The sequence below is a fragment of the Synchiropus splendidus genome, chromosome 13 (assembly GCF_027744825.2).
Source record: "Synchiropus splendidus isolate RoL2022-P1 chromosome 13, RoL_Sspl_1.0, whole genome shotgun sequence".
Lineage (NCBI taxonomy): Eukaryota > Metazoa > Chordata > Actinopteri > Syngnathiformes > Callionymidae > Synchiropus > Synchiropus splendidus.
This window is the reverse complement of record NC_071346.1, coordinates 8,048,587-8,064,501: the sequence shown is the minus strand read 5'-3', so window position 1 is coordinate 8,064,501 and position 15,915 is coordinate 8,048,587. Positions and strand designations below refer to the sequence as shown.

General features: G+C 42.4%; 1 protein-coding gene across 2 annotated transcripts; it reads left to right on the top strand.

Annotated features, from left to right (window-relative positions):
- The first annotated feature begins 114 nt into the window (after positions 1-114).
- Positions 115-14,573, top strand: LOC128769241 (polyamine-transporting ATPase 13A3-like). 2 transcript variants are annotated; one of them, XM_053882771.1, is made up of 33 exons: positions 115-263; positions 1,339-1,408; positions 2,426-2,599; positions 4,264-4,425; positions 4,498-4,568; positions 4,808-4,891; positions 4,958-4,988; positions 5,093-5,227; positions 5,289-5,361; positions 5,451-5,582; positions 6,586-6,753; positions 6,823-6,980; positions 7,046-7,234; positions 7,811-7,872; positions 7,964-8,114; positions 8,379-8,501; positions 8,725-8,742; positions 8,820-8,970; positions 9,047-9,167; positions 9,487-9,611; positions 9,693-9,844; positions 9,949-10,080; positions 10,173-10,252; positions 10,346-10,388; positions 10,494-10,603; positions 11,217-11,313; positions 11,398-11,470; positions 11,541-11,718; positions 11,789-11,970; positions 12,223-12,311; positions 12,379-12,459; positions 12,638-12,733; positions 13,101-14,573. In XM_053882771.1, exons 2-33 carry the CDS (start codon positions 1,358-1,360, stop codon positions 13,275-13,277), a joined length of 3,669 nt encoding a protein of 1,222 aa, XP_053738746.1. In that variant the 5' UTR covers positions 115-263; positions 1,339-1,357; the 3' UTR covers positions 13,278-14,573. The 2 variants fall into 2 exon arrangements, with proteins under 2 accessions (XP_053738746.1, XP_053738745.1); XM_053882770.1 differs by having other exon boundaries at positions 4,958-5,027.
- The last annotated feature ends 1,342 nt before the right edge of the window (positions 14,574-15,915 follow it).

Below are 15,915 nucleotides of genomic sequence, written 5' to 3'. Positions count from 1 at the left end.
GTCGGAGCTGCTGCTGCTGCTGCTGCCGGGGGTCGACTAGTCCCAACATGCCGAGATTTCAAGTGTCCTCCGATGACCTCACATCCTGTTCCCTCACCACTTCCTTCTGTGTGGACCGGTTCGGGACGGTCGGAGCTGTAGCGTGGATCTGATGAGAGGCGGCGTGTCGGTGCTCACACGCTCACGCGCGCGCGCGCACACACACACACGTTGACTGTGAGGAACTATGAGGAGACTCGACTGCTGACCGAGTGGCGACGTGGGTAAGAAAGTTGTGCAACGTGTTTTTCTTCAGCTCTCTTCCACATCATCTGCAGAACTCGTGTCTTCAGCTCGCAGCTGCATCACCGTGGATGTGGCGCTGCAACTTTCGCTGCTTTGAGAAAGTCTTTTCACTTGAAAAGCACTCCAACTTTATTATTATACTCTTAATATATTGTCCATTTGTGCGTGTTGTAGTGAGTGTTTGACCGCCACAATAACAAACGATATCGGTGTGTTTTGCTGCAGACTTGTTTGTTTGTACAATAGTTTTGTTTACAGTTATGTACCTGCTCCAATTCCCCTCTTATTGTGCATTCTTTCATTGATGCTCTCCTTTGCTAGCATGAACATAGCATACTGTTTGCACAAATAATGACAATGGAATTACACTATGTCTGCTGAGGTCCGAATTTCATCTGTAAAATTCACAATGACTTAAATCCCAATATTACAGCACAGAAAACAGAGACGTTACGTCGATTAATGTGTTTTTCTTTTCATGTAAATGTGTGTATTTTCAACCAGTAGTTGCCTCTGCCTTGAATCTATCATGAACAAATGATTATTGGAGGCAGCAAAAGCTATTTTCACTTATGCTCACAAAGTACAATGATCTCAGTAGACTAGTTGCTTGAATCATAGTGCTGAAGCTAAAACAAGCACCGTAATATACAAGTTTCCCATGTGTAGGAATAAATCACCATCAATTATTAACATTTTTGACCCGTTTTTGTTTGAAAAGCCATAAAAATGAATCTGTGGTGCCGTTGACCAAGACTGCGGTTAGAGCGGTTTTGCCTTAGTTGATGATTTTCTTACCTGATAAGACCGAAAAAGAACCTGTAAGCCGCCAATGTTAATGCGAGGGATAAGGCGGGAGGTGTGTTATCTTGTCCTGTTTTTGTTGTGGCGCCGTAACTAGAGTCATCGCCACAGTTAGGAGGGCGCATGCTCTTTTGACATCGCCACCATTTTACTTCCTTACATGGATTAAATGAGTCAATCGATTATTGAAACAACGTGAGCAGCGGGTTGTGGATCAAATTTTTTTAAAGCCTTGTTCTCCTACCTCAGTTGATGGGATCGTAGCAAGATGAAGACCGAGGAGCGCAAGATTCTCAACCAGGGCCTGGAGGACGAGATGGTAAAGATCTTCATGGAAGAATTGGATTTAAAACACGTCTGTTTGTGTTACAGCTTCGGCATTTATTTAAAAAATCCACCGGTGAACTTTGAAATGACTTGGGTGTTATCTGTTTGTAATGTTTCAGATAAGTGTTTATTGATCCCCTTTTTAAAGTGCAGCACAGCAGTGCCATTTACTGGCAAACGCGACAAAACAATCTCTTTTTCGTGAAAAAGTGTTATTGCTATCAACTAGTCCTAGTTCCTCATGTCAAAATGGAAATTAGTATTAAAATGTTGTCGTTCCAAAGTGTGAAAACCTTAGTTGAACCTGCAGTTTTTGCAATTTAACTTGATAATTTCACATAAAAGAGGACAGTTATCAAAGTTTTAATTCAGATGTATCATGGATTTAACTTGTTAAACAAACTTGTAATGTGGTAAGTCAATAAATTGCTTTTATATCAAATGTTTTGATAAAAAAAACAATACTCCTTTACAATGTAGTTAAACGTTTTGACCTGTTGTTCAGGTCATAACATTCTACATATACCAAAAAAAAAATTGTAACCACCGCAAAAGCAATGGTTTTACGACCGTAACCACTTCAGCCCGCTTCATTCTGTCTTTTCTACTGACATCTCAATAGAAAAAAGAAAGCGTGGAAAGAAAATTAAAGAGTGTTCATCAGTAAACCAGTTCCACTCGTTCATTGACAAAAAAACTTGCCAGAACAAGTGCTTCTCTTCGTAACAGTTCCATGTAATGAAAGAAAGCTCAATTGAAATCTATATGCAACATTTTGTCACATAAAAAAATCAAATTGAACCATTATCTCTTATTTAAAACTGGACATCAGCACACTCACCATCTCACAGAAGCTGGACACAAGTCTTTCCTTCAAGTTAAACTGACTGATGTACTGAATAAGAAACAAAAGTGACTTTATGCATGCTCTTTCAAAGCCCCAGTAATTGTCGCATGAACAAGCTTCCATTCCAGTTTCATGGTCACCAACTTTACATTGTCTCTCTAGGAGGTTTGGGGTTACCAGCCCTGTCTGTGGAAAAGGGTCCTGGTGGGTGCTGGTGTCGTGTGCTCCGGCGGTCTCCTCCTCCTGCTGCTTTACTGGCTTCCTGAGTGGGGCGTCAAGGGAACCTGCACCCGAGCCTCACTAAAGGAGGCCCAGATTCTCCTCCTGCAAAGCACGGTACACTTCAGTAGTATCAGTGATTGATATGTGTTTTAACTCAGTGTATCATGGTCTGTTGCCGGGTATGTTTAGCGTTTAAGGATGTGAAAGACTGGAATAACAAAGTCAGAAATCCCTTTCACAATTGCTCTGGCTTTGTTGGTGACCGCTGTTATGCCTTGGCACGGTGGCACCCTGCAGTTTGAGTTGTAATAACCCTTCAGTATTCTGTCTGAACAATGTTGAAAGCTTTTAAGAAAACTATAAACCCTTTTGTTCTGAAGAGGGTCTTATTTTAATATGCGCTTTTGTTACAGGTGATTGGTCAGTTTTGATTTTTTTAAAATATTTTGTCACTGTATTCTCAGTTTGGGAATATGTAACTGTGTTAGAGATTAATGTTATGATATAACAGCTGATACTGGATCAAATGCTGGAACTGTTTTCACTGAACTTGGACAAAGGTCAAAAGGTCATGTCTGGTTTCATGACATCATCTGGTAGCTTTCTTATTTCTGCATTCCTCATCAAAGTGCAGAAGCAGGTTGAGTTCAGAGAAGCTCAACTTCTCAGCAATCGGATCATTTTTAACTGATGTGGAATGCTTATGAAGCTGGATTTTCCAGCGTTGACAAATGATACTCATATTTGTTATGCTCAAAAGCTAGGTTTGACATGAAAAGTTTGGGATTATGTAGGGTTTTTTTTCTATTTATTCAGGCCGCGTATGTTCAGGTATCTGGCGATACGATACGTATCTCGATAGAGGAGTGGTGATACGATCCATTGTGATATATTGCCACACTCAGCAATATATTGTAATATTTGTTAACAAGAGCCATTTTAAGTGGGAAAAATCAGACAATACAGTATAATAATATGAGCATGAAAACAAGTTAATTGTCATGAAGTCAGTCTAGTTAGACTTTCAGTTAAATTTCACAGTCCAACAGAGGAATGAACAGCTCCCTTCATCTTCAAAATAACTCCAGTAAACGTTAATATCAAACACGTGTCACAAATACAGCAGTATATCCATGTATCTGTGTATTACTCATCTATATAGCTGACTTATGATATCAAGTATTGCAATATCTGTAGATACAATATCATGTGATCAAGTTTCGCAATATTTTAGCATATGCAATTTTATAAAATTTGTAAAACTTTTCAATGTCAAAAATGTAGAGCAGGATCACAGGAGGAGCTTCTGCCAACCACATGCTAGAACCACAGCCAGACTGCAATAGTAAGAGTGAAAATATGGAAATCAGAACCTTAAACTCCCTTAAACCCTCAAGCTAATTCCTCTCGTATCAGTTTTACTGGAACTAAATGATACATATGTGATTGTGAAACAGAAAGAATAAGTCCGATAAGGCTTGAATGTAGCTTCAGTGGCACAACATAAACAAAGGTCTGGGGGTCTGCGTCTCACTGGCTCAGATCTCCTCAGTCTTGTTACTGATTGAGGATTTATTGGCTGCCAGGAAGTTATTGATCACACAAGACTGTTTTATTGACACCCACACATGTAAAATGATTTTGAAGACTTTGATCCCGGCTACACACCCTGCAGATAGCTAGTGGTTTTATGGTCGCTAATGGGCCTGTGGAGAGCAATTCAGATCAGACACGATAAATAACTTTACTGACTTTGAATTGAAAAAAATATGTTGCAGGATGAGTTCAAGCAATGGTTCCGGACCAGGGTCAGTGTGATGCTGGCTCCAGGTCGATCTCCGTTCGACAGAGTGGATTCGAAGGTCGCGGCACAAATACCAAACGGAGACGCAGCGACTGCACACGAGGCACGTTGTGAGAAATTCAGCCAGACTTTTAAGGCAAGTGATTCAAAAGATGGAGATTTATCTTCTCTTCCTTCTCATTTTGAGAACTGAATTTCTTCTCTTTAGATCCGATACTTCACTCACCACAGTACGAACTACTACTGGAACGAAGCGGCGCAAACCTTCGAAGTACACAAGTAAGATTCTGTAACATGAAGTAAACACTAGCGGATATTATATATTTATATACTGTACATTACATAGCATAAAAGGAAATATTACGGGAAAATGGCAGATTTATTCTTCAATAGAATGTTATTCCATATCAGCAGTTGCAGAAATATTTGCAGCATTTAATTGTGCGTAATTCAATAATAAAAAGACGACAAACATTGTGGTCAAATAGAGGAGGAGTAACCTTGAATGACTTTTCTAGAGGCTTGGAGGATTTGAAGGTGACGTGTGCTGCTCTTCACTCCGACCACAGCGCCGGACTTTTCAAAACAGTGCAGGACTTCAGGTACGTGTTTGACTCCTGTGGAGTTCAACTGTTTCTGAATCTGTCTGATCATGCAATTTGCCGCAGGCAACTGTTTTTCGGAGAGAATGAGATTGCGGTTAGAGTTCCGTCATTATTCAAGCTTCTCATAAAAGAGGTGATATGAATATTATTTTAACTCCACTGTATTGCACCTCACGTGTCTTGTCTTCCTGCCCTCAGGTGCTGAATCCATTCTACATCTTTCAGCTCTTCAGTGTGATTCTCTGGAGCGCTGAGGACTACTACTACTATGCCTCCGCCATAGTTCTCATGTCAGTCATCTCAATAGTGACTTCACTCTACACCATTAAGAAGGTGAGTTTACACAGTTGGATGTTGTTGATGTTGCATTTCTGATTTGGCTTTGTGCTTTCAGCAATACGTGATGCTTCACGACATGGTGGCCACACACAGCATCGTCCAGGTGTCGGTCTGCAGAGGAGATAAAGGCAAGACTCGAGAGGATTGTTCGTCACATCATACAATTGTTGCTGTGTAAATGTTGAGATTCTGTCTCTGCCCTTTGTGTTGGTTGCAGATTTTGAACAAGCCATGTCGACGGAGTTGGTGCCGGGTGATGTCATTGCAATTCCGGCCAATGGTCTGATCATGCCTTGTGACGCTGCACTCATCTGCGGAACCTGCATAGTCAACGAGAGCATGCTGACCGGTGAGCATATGCATCATGATGTGAGAGTAACTGCGGAATGCTGGACTTCAGTCTTGGCTTTGAATGCTACAAAAGCCATAAAATGTTTATAGCATTCACATGCAGGCACAGGAAGCTATTACGTGATAATAGGGATGTATTTAAGTCATGTATTTGAGATTTTGCTGGCAACGTATAGTCATAGGAAAGGTTTAATGTTTTCTGCCCGATGCTGAGTGAGTAAACGTTAAGCGCTCGGTGGTGGAAAAACACACACACACACACACAAGGAAGTAACTATGTCGGGAAGAAAGGAAAAGACTAGAAAAATGCTCACACGCGGGCTGAATAGCGAAGGAGAGAACACAAACGGAGCGAGAAAGAACGAAGAACTAAGGAAGCGGCTGAATAGGAATTGGAGCGTGCAGAGGATTTAGAGAATTCAGGGAATGGAACGAGACATTTGGAAGTCGTGGAAGAGTTACCGCAACGGAGCGTGGAGCAACCATCTGGCAGCACGAGCTGGCGTCGTCATATCCATGGAAGGTTGAAACGGACACCAGCTGTGCCGCCCGTGAAGCTGGAGGGAAGGAAGGAAGAGGAAACAGAGGAGCAACCAGGAATCCCAAAATAAAAGCACGAGACAATCACGGAAAATACAAAGGCAAACAGACAAACAAAGTGCGGACATGACACTTATGGATTCGTGGGGATATTTTGCCGGTCCCCACAAGTTTACGCCTCAGTTTGTGGATTAAAACTTAATTATAATTGTGTTAAGTCTGATCTAGTTAAAAATTGTCATTTGTTTTGGATGGTAAGGATGGGAGGTGAGAGGCCTGGGGGAAGCATCTAAAAGTGTATGTGTGAGTGTTTGGTTTATCTACTCTTGTGAGGACCCATTCTCCCTGTGAGGAGTTCAGTTACAAGTCCTGGTTAAGGTTAGCCATTTGTTTTGGATGGAGATACCACACTATGTCCTAACATGGAGAGAAATCTGAACGTGTGTGTGTGTTGATCACAGGAGAAAGTGTTCCGGTCACTAAAACCAGTCTCCCGAGTTCCGGCGAAGAGTCAGTCCAGATGTATAATATGGAGGAACACAAGAGACACACTCTCTTCTGTGGCACTCAAGTGATCCAGACTCGCTTCTATGCCGGCGAGGTGGTCAAGGCTGTGGTGGTGAGAACTGGTGAGGAAACAAGAGGGACTCCGCTTGAAGCTGTTTTGGGTTTTGATTTTTGCTGTAACGGTGTTGCAGGTTTCAGCACAGAGAAGGGCCAACTGGTGCGCTCCATCCTCTACCCGAAACCCACTGACTTCAAACTGTACCGCGACGCGTATCTCTTCCTTCTGTGTCTGGTGGGCGTGGCAGGGATCGGCTTCATATACACCATCGTCCTCAGCGTCATGAGCAAGGTGATGTCTGCCTCTCTGTCCAGCACAAAAATATCATCTCAATTCAATCTCTGGCTCTCGCACAGGTGCCAGCGAAAACTATTATCATTGAATCTCTGGACATCATCACGATCACTGTGCCTCCCGCTCTCCCGGCGGCCATGACAGCCGGCATTGTTTACGCACAGCGGCGTCTGAAGAAGGTCGGCATATTCTGCATCAGCCCTCAGAGAATCAACATGTGCGGTCAAGTCAACGTGGTCTGCTTTGACAAGGTACTGGATGAATATGGGAATTTCTGATCCCCAATTCATTCAAAAAATATATGCAGTTATGTATTCACAGATATCCCTATTCATTCCGGTACATTCCTGTTTATTATTCGTCAGTTTATTTCACTATTACACACCGTGTATTTCCCAATTATGACAGTATGTATTATGTGCTGCAATAAAGCCAGATTTTGAAGCGTTTAAAACACCTTTTCAGACCATGTGTCTGTGGGCAATATTTTTTTTATTGTAATTTTTGTAATTAATTTATTGCAGAAAAATATATTATTTCATGCAATTTTTTTCAGTGCTCCACATTATACAATGTGATGTTGTGACCGAAACATGCATGCATTAGGTGACTGAATGAGATTACTCCAATTATTATATTTATATAAGAATAAAAAATAATTATAATTTAAGTTTTTTAAAAATTATTTGTAATTAATCATGTTTACTTCAGTATATAACCTCTAAATCATCTGGTTATTTTTTTAAATGGAGTCCTGCTTCTAATAGAAATACATTACTCTGTATCAGTCAACGTGCTGTTTCAATTGCATCTGGTTTTGCTGTCAGACTGGGACTCTCACAGAGGATGGCCTGGACCTGCGGGGCATTCAGAGAGCAGAAGCTGGCAGGTAATATGGAGACACGTCATGAGGAAGTTGGAGTTTTAAAACTCTCTTCCCGATCCCACAAACTAGTCTGGTTGTTGCATCATCATTGTAGCTTTTATCCGCCGGAGACCGAGGCGTCGAAGGAAGATCTGGTGAAGACAAGATTTGTCACCGGCATGGCTTCTTGCCATTCACTCACCAAAATACAGGGGGAGCTCTCTGGAGACCCTCTGGACCTCAAGATGTTCAACGCCACAGGCTGGGTAAGCCACCAGTTTTTATAGTCCGTGTGTGGAGAAGGGTGACCTTTTACCGACATGACCAGCAGTCAGTGCATGAATTATGCAGCAGGCGTCTTGTTGACTTGGCTGAGCCTCAGCTCTTCTTGGCTAATGTGGTTCAAGTCTGGTACCATGGTGACCGGGGACATTTGGAAAATCCCTCTTGGACTCGGTTCCAAAGGCCGAAGTGGCTCAGAGTAAATAAACACGCTCATTTTTAACACTAATTGATACATTTTTGTTCAGGTCCTGGAAGAGGCCACTGAGGAAGAGACGGCGCTTCACAACCCCATCATGCCCACCGTCGTGCGACCGCCCCGACAGGTCATCCCAGAGGCCAACCAGAATGACCCTCACACTGAGAATCTGGTACGAAGACACTATTTTGATGTTGTTTGTGAACCTGGAGGTAAAGTTATGAACAAGCCTTTTGACCATACTGTTCTCAGGAGCGCCCCCTGGATCTCACAGGTCCTCGTCTTTTATCTTAAATCACACCGCCACATATGACAAGAGCAATAACAATGTGTTTTTAACAATGTAATAATCGTGTTCAGTATGATGTGTTTATGTATATTTTTGTTTTGAGCAGGAGCTGTCAGCATTATCAGTAAGTATTCACTTTCTGTTGTCATTTCCTTTCAAACTTCATTGTTTATGCTCTAGCCTTCTTTTTTTGCTCTTCAGTCTTATGAGGTTGGAATAGTTCGCCAGTTCCCCTTCTCCTCCACGCTACAGAGGATGAGTGTCGTGGTCAGGAAGCTGGGGGAGAAGCACATGGACGCCTACTTGAAAGGGGCACCAGAGGTCGTGGCTGGTCTTTGCGCTCCACAGACAGGTCAGAAGATCATATCTAAGTCAATCCACCTCAGTATAGAGTTCTGTCTCTGAAATCTCTCTTGTGACTCCTCCAGTCCCGCAGGATTTCGCTGAAACTCTGGAGACTTACACCAAGCAGGGTTTCCGGGTCATAGCTTTGGCGCATCGCCAGCTGGAGTCCAAACTCTCTTGGCACAAAGTACAGAGTCTGAGCAGGTGGGACTCCCTCCACTGAGGAAACTGTCTGGCTCATGTCCACTACATTTACCTGCTTTTCTACCATGTTGTTGTTTATATATTATCTAAGTTATATATTATCTAGTAATATGTTATATATTACATATTACTATGTAATATATATAACATATTATATTACATATAATATGTAAAATTATATGTAATATATATATATATATATATATATATATATATATATATATATATATAACTTATTATATTATATTATATTATATTATATTATATTACTGAATCTTTACTGTTCCAATGAATCCGAATCAAAGACTTTCTATTTCAGAGATCTCATAGAAAGCAACATGGAGTTCCTCGGTTTGATCGTCATGCAAAACAAGATCAAAAAAGAGACTGCAGGTGTCCTGGTTGATTTACGGCACGCTAACATCCGCACCCTGATGGTCACAGGTTAGCTGGTTCGCTCACATCGATTCACCTCTGTTGGTTCTCATCGCTCTTCAATGAAGTCTCGTGATCTGTGTGCTGCAGGTGATAACATGTTGACGGCAATATCGGTGGCTCGAGACTGTGGCATGGTTCGTCCTCATGAGAAAGTCATCATCGCAGACGCTGCGCCTGCAAAGGAAAACAGTCCCGCCAGCATCACTTGGACTTATACCGAGGACGCTAAAGACGCTCAGGCAGGATGATCCTACGCCATAGTTTTATTTTTTAAACCTACTAACCGAAGCATGCAACTTAATTTATGTTCTAAAATCATTCTATCTGCTGTTAAAATCCTCAGACTGTGCAGATCAACTTAGAGGACAGCGAGTTTGGCCATCAGATGACTCAGCACGAGCAGAGCTACCATTTTGCCATGAACGGTCGAGCGTTCGCGGTTATCACGGAGCACTTCCCTCATCTGGTCCCTAAGGTGTGAAGATACAGGCTGAACATAACACTGTTGCTTCTCGGTTGACTGACTGTTGGTGTGATACTTCGCTTCTCCGCTTGGGGGCGATGCAGCTTCTGTTAAGGGCGACTGTGTTCGCCAGAATGTCTCCGGACCAGAAGACTCAGTTGGTGGAATCGCTGCAGAACATTGAGTGAGCTTTGATTCAATTTTAAGTCTCAAAAAGAACGAAACAAAAACAACACGTTCAATATGAATTGTTTTCTTCTTCTTTTTAATCTGGCAGTTACATTGTGGGAATGTGTGGTGACGGTGCGAACGACTGTGGAGTAAGTTTTGTACTCTCAAAAACGAAGAATGATAAACGAAAAATACTTTTACATCAATTTGATTTGTTATTATTTTGAAATGATATAATTATTTTTGTCTCTCAGGCCCTGAAGAGGGCGCACAGCGGCATTTCTCTGTCGGAGCTGGAGGCCTCTGTGGCGTCTCCCTTCACCTCTTCCACCGCCAACATCTCCTGTGTTCCCAACCTCATCAGGTAACTCCGCAAGTGGACAAGGAATTTCATTTAAAAAATTATTGATCTATTAACAAAGTCACATTACACTGACTCAACCAAAAGTTTTTTTTATTTTTCAGCCACGTTTATTCAAATCCTGATGTTAAAAAATGCTTTTTTTTTAGCTTAATTTTGGCATGAGGTTAGTAAATAGTAACTATTATTGCACTCTCTCAGTTATAAAATGATAAAGTCATTTTTAAAATACAGAAAAACACATCCACTGTTAATAATGGAGACAGTCACGGTCTAATTTGCTTTATGCTCAGTTCTTGTAATTCAGTTAGAATTTATTGAAATGGTCAACACCCCGAATGGATTGTTGTTTGTCCAGAGGATTTAGTTGAAATTGACTGCCATGGTCTCTCACCTGTGAAACAAATCTCCATCTGTGCTTCATCCTGTCTTTCTGTCAGAGATCTTAAAGTGAAAGGGACTTGAGTGAGCAAGTGTTTTGAAAGACATTGTGAGGCTAGTGGGGCTCTGGACAGTTATATTGCAGGTCAGATGAGGTCCACCAGCCTCAAATTTAACATGCCTGTTATAGAACAAAGAAAGTTCCACTTAGAGGTGGATTGTTGTTCCCCTGCAGGGAGGGTCGCGCTGCTCTCATCACATCGTTCTGCGTCTTCAAATTCATGGCTCTCTACAGCATCATCCAGTACCTCAGTGTCACTCTGCTCTACTCTGTAAGTCACCTACTTTGTTTCTAATGCTATTAGATTCGCTCTTAATGTGAAATAATGAACATAACACAAAGATCTTTTTTGTAGATTCTTAGCAACCTGGGGGACTTTCAGTTCCTCTTCATCGACATTGCCATCATTCTGGTCGTTGCTTTCACAAGTCAGTGACATCATCCGGGATCTATTCCTCCTCCTGGTTTCTGCAAATAAACTTGTCTTTTCACTGGCAGTGAGTCTGAATCCAGCGTGGAAGAAGTTGGTGCCCAGTCGTCCTCCGTCCAGTCTCATCTCCGGGCAGCTGCTCTGCTCAGTCCTGACCCAGATTCTCACCTGCCTGGTCTTCCAGGTCACGTCCTTCCTTCTGGTGCAGCAGCAGAACTGGTACGAGGTTTGGACGCCTCAGTCAGAGTGAGTACTGCTTACCGCTTCCTGTTTTAAACAAACAAAGTATTTACACTGAGATGTCTTCCCCCCGCAGCGCCTGCAATGTGTCCTCCTCCGTCCTGGCTAGCAATGTGAATGTAACTTCGCCTGTGAACCACAAAAACATCAAGAACTATGAAAACACCACGCTCTTCTACGTCTCGACCTTCCAGTACCTGGCCGTGGCCATCGTCTTCTCCAAGGGGAAGCCCTTCAGACAGCCCAGCTATAAGAACTGTGAGCCCCTTTTCTGCGTCTTCACCATGGCCCCGCCTTTATCATCACTCTAATCTGAGGGGCCCCTGGCTCCTGCTATGCGAAGCCCCATAATGCATTGCAGTTGTAAACCTAACAGGAAGGAAGAATCTAAATCAGAGCGGAATAAGATGAAACTGTTTATTTTGTCAAGTAGTTCTTCAAGTAGTACTTTTCAAAGGTAAGAAATCCCGAGTTCTACTGAGTGCGTGTGATACTGCGTGTCCCCTGCAGGGCCCTTCATGCTGTCCTGCCTCTGCCTGTACGCCTTTCTCCTGCTCATCATGCTGAATCCTTTCGCCGCCATCGACAACTTCCTGGAGGTGACTGTGGTTCCTGCCGATTCACAGTCAGGTGTCAGGTTCTCCAACCCTCTGCTCCCTTCTCCAGATCGTGTGCGTCCCTCACGACTGGCGCGTCACACTCGTCATCATCATCTTAACCAACACAGTGGTGTCGTTCGTAGTGGAGGTAAGGTCCATCCCCACCCACTGTCTCAGATGCAAATCATTAGATGAACGAAACTATGATATTTACAATGTTCTTCCTGATCAAGACCTGAATCCTGAATGAAACTGTTGCATATTTCCCGCCGTTTTGAACCCAATCTGTGATCCGCTGATTCTTTTGTCGCCGACTGAATCTGTAGATTTTGATCCTTGACATCATCTTGTGGAGGCTATTTTTCAAAGAGAGTCAGGCGGTAAATCGGACCGCCGCGGCCACGTCTCCTAACGCACCGCAGGTTTGCAAAGCTTTTCTCTTCTCTGCCCTTCTAACATGCAGCCTCTTCTCTTTCATTCCGATGATTTAACTAAAGTCTGCAGGAGTCTGCAAGAGTTGACCATATCAGAGCCTTTAAATCATACACACTAATCCTCTTTGACTTAACTTTGTTTCTGCCTTATGTTTGTGACCCAGAATGTGGTGCATTTACTGAATGAAAACTTCATACAGAGCAGTATAAAGTCTTCCCTTCCTCTCTATATGATGACACCGAGAGTGGAGTAAAACTCAGCTTTAGATGTGTATTTATACAGACTTGGCAACGCTCTTAAACCGTAGTACAGTGTGGTTCCCGAACGTCTCACTCTGATTTATGGCGTCCGCAGACTTCCAATGAGCGCTGGGCCTCGCGCTTCCTCCCCTGGTTGTTCTGCCGCCGCCACAAACCACCAAAGGTCAAGTACATGCATCTGGCTCTGAAGCTGCAGGACGAGGCCGACTGGCCGCCGCTTCCCTGCTCGGTCACCTACGCCAACCCTTCCCAGACCTCCAATGACCTCTGACCCGGAACCAGCCACCAGTGCAGACTGCTCTCACAGAGGTCGCAGTCAAGCTCACGGATGCTTGAGATGCCGCCGGACCATAGTACTTGAGCCAGTTAAATCCACTTCCAACAACTATGACATCATCATCATCAACCTATAATTCTCCTACTAGTCATATTGATTTAGGGAAACATTCCAGTGTGATAATATCCATGTGACGAGCCAAACGGTGGCATTTTTTAACTTCTTCCTGTGGAAGAGAGTGGTACAGCGCTAAAGATTAACACGTCTCTCAGTCTCATGGTGCTACAATGAAGCTAGTGTCATCTTTGCATTTACTCCTGCTTTTTTTGCTTTGTATTTCTATCAGCACTGCCTTTTTTTAACCCTTATTTTTAAACTGAAATGCATGCTTTTACCAGCGACATCTACTACACAACCGCACCACTCAGATTAGCATTATGCTAACACCACTGCTAACACAAGACAGGAATGGAGTGGCTGGTGAAGCGAGGAAGCTTCAACACAGTATTATTCAGTCCGATACACACATCTCTGGGGCCCAAACCCAGCCCGCCTTGTCATTTTATGTGGCCCTGTAGAGCGTTAGCTATAGCAATAGCATGTGGAATATAGAAATTACAGCGCTCAAGATTTATCCTTCTCACAAGTGGAGATTATCAACGTCAACAGATAAGCTAGACACTGTTCCAGTAATATTAGCGGTGGTGCTAATATTAGCCTGAAAGGTTTTGAGCGTGCCAGTAGTGACGGGCTGATGAGACTTTGTGAAACAGTGTCGTCGCTTTCAGAGCTCAGTAGGCGGCGCTCATGGTTTAAAAATGATGCAATGTTTTATTGAAATGGTTGTTGAAAATCCAAAGATTTTAGAGTGCCATCTAGTGGACTCTGAAAATGCGACACTGTTTCATGAAGCCTCATAAGCCCACCATGAGGGTAATGATTGAGTCGGGGGCCACAGCTTAAGTTGTGTTTTGGCCCTTTACGTGATGGAGTTTTACACCCTGGTTAGTGTCACGAGTCCAACCCACTTAAAACTGTTTCTTAGCTTGTAGTTTCAGGATCAACTGTAAACATATGAATGTTTTGAATGCTTTTATTGTCTGTATATTCTGAAAATATTTTATTCCTAGCTGTTATTTTTAGCCAACATTTACTGATGCAAAGTGAATCCTACGCTGCTGATGATTTGTGTGTACAAGTGTATCAATGTGTTGCTATGTTTTATAAAGAGGGACGATGTTTTTAAGTAGTTTCTGGAATTTTGTGAGATGAAAATGTGAGGCTTTTAATAAATTTGTATCTTAAGCCACTCTGGCGTGCGTCGTGGGGGGCTGACCCTGGTCACACTTTTTTTCAGCCCAGACTTACTGATCAATTACAGGCTTTCCCAGCCTCCTCGCTGCCTGGCATATGGGTGTGTAAAGGCGCCAGAGTGGAGGAGAAAGAGGGGTATCATTTCATGTGGAGATCAGCGCCTGTAGCCAGTGAATGGGTGGATTTGGGGGGGACTGAATGAGGGACGGGGTCTTCAGTTGTACCCAAAGAAAAGATTCTCCCAAAGATCAGGGTAGAGCCTTTTTGGGAATATTCATGATGAGGATGAGAAGGCGTCATGAATTCATGTGTCTCTCTGTGACTTGAGCAGATCATCTTTTCGGTAAACAGCCGTGTGTGCCGAAACAGGATGCGCTGAGCGGGTCGGTGTTTGCCATGTATTTTGTGTAGTTAGTGTTGCTTCCTCACAAAGCAATATGGGTTTCTGTGTACTCTGCTGTACTGCTTTTGTGGCTCCGGAGCAACAGATGGAGGCTGGTGCGGAGGCATAAAGACGCTAAAACACACAGCCTTTCTTCCTCACAGCTAGCTACTCTGTGAAAAAGATTTTCCCAAGCTTGCGCTCAGACGTGTCCCATTTTATACATTTTGGACTTCATTCTGCTTGAGCCTCTGCTTTTTATGTTGTGGGATTTAAAGATTCGGTTTTGTCTTCTAAATCATCACATGTTCCAGATGAACAGTCCAGGCTGCGCTAAATGTTTACTGTGAGCCTTTACATAGACTTACAGTATTTAAAAACTTATTTTATTATAATTTCAGCTTCATCTATAAAGGATTTTAACTCATTACCCTTTTTTATATTGATATATTAAGTATTAAAGTGACTTATTTGACTTTTTCTGACTTATTTTAGCAACTATGTTCAGTATAAATACCTCTATAGTGTATATTTTTATTTGTAAAAATGGGTTTGCATATTAAAAAATAGTTCTGTATAACCAAAGCTATATTTTGGGGGGGTTTTCTTGTGATTATTTCACGGTGGAGAGGTGGTCCACACAGCAAGGAGGTTCTTTTATACGTGGGTTTTCTCGAGAAACATATTCCAAAAAAACAGAAAAAAGAAGCTGAGATTAATAAATGATAAAACCTTATTTTTCATCGAACAGTTTCCTAATTTTATAGTGATTTCTTTTGTTGGATTTTAAATAAAATAAAATATTTCAAGAATATTTTCAAGACATTAAAAGAGCTTTATTTTAAATAAGGTGATATAAAAACTTGAATATAGCCACCATCGTGATTTATTGTGCTATTGTCAAACTGATGCAAAATAAACAATATTGTGTTGTTT

What these genes read in the sequence shown, in the direction of transcription:
- LOC128769241 (XM_053882770.1), top strand. Translation starts at nt 1,358, where the DNA reads ATGAAGACCGAGGAGCGCAAGATTCTCAACCAGGGCCTGGAGGACGAG. An exon ending in GGTCTGCAGAGGAGATAAAG is followed by an intron (nt 5,362 to 5,450) that starts GCAAGACTCGAG and finishes TGTTGGTTGCAG; the next exon opens with ATTTTGAACAAGCCATGTCG. An exon ending in TGTTCAACGCCACAGGCTGG is followed by an intron (nt 8,115 to 8,378) that starts GTAAGCCACCAG and finishes ATTTTTGTTCAG; the next exon opens with GTCCTGGAAGAGGCCACTGA.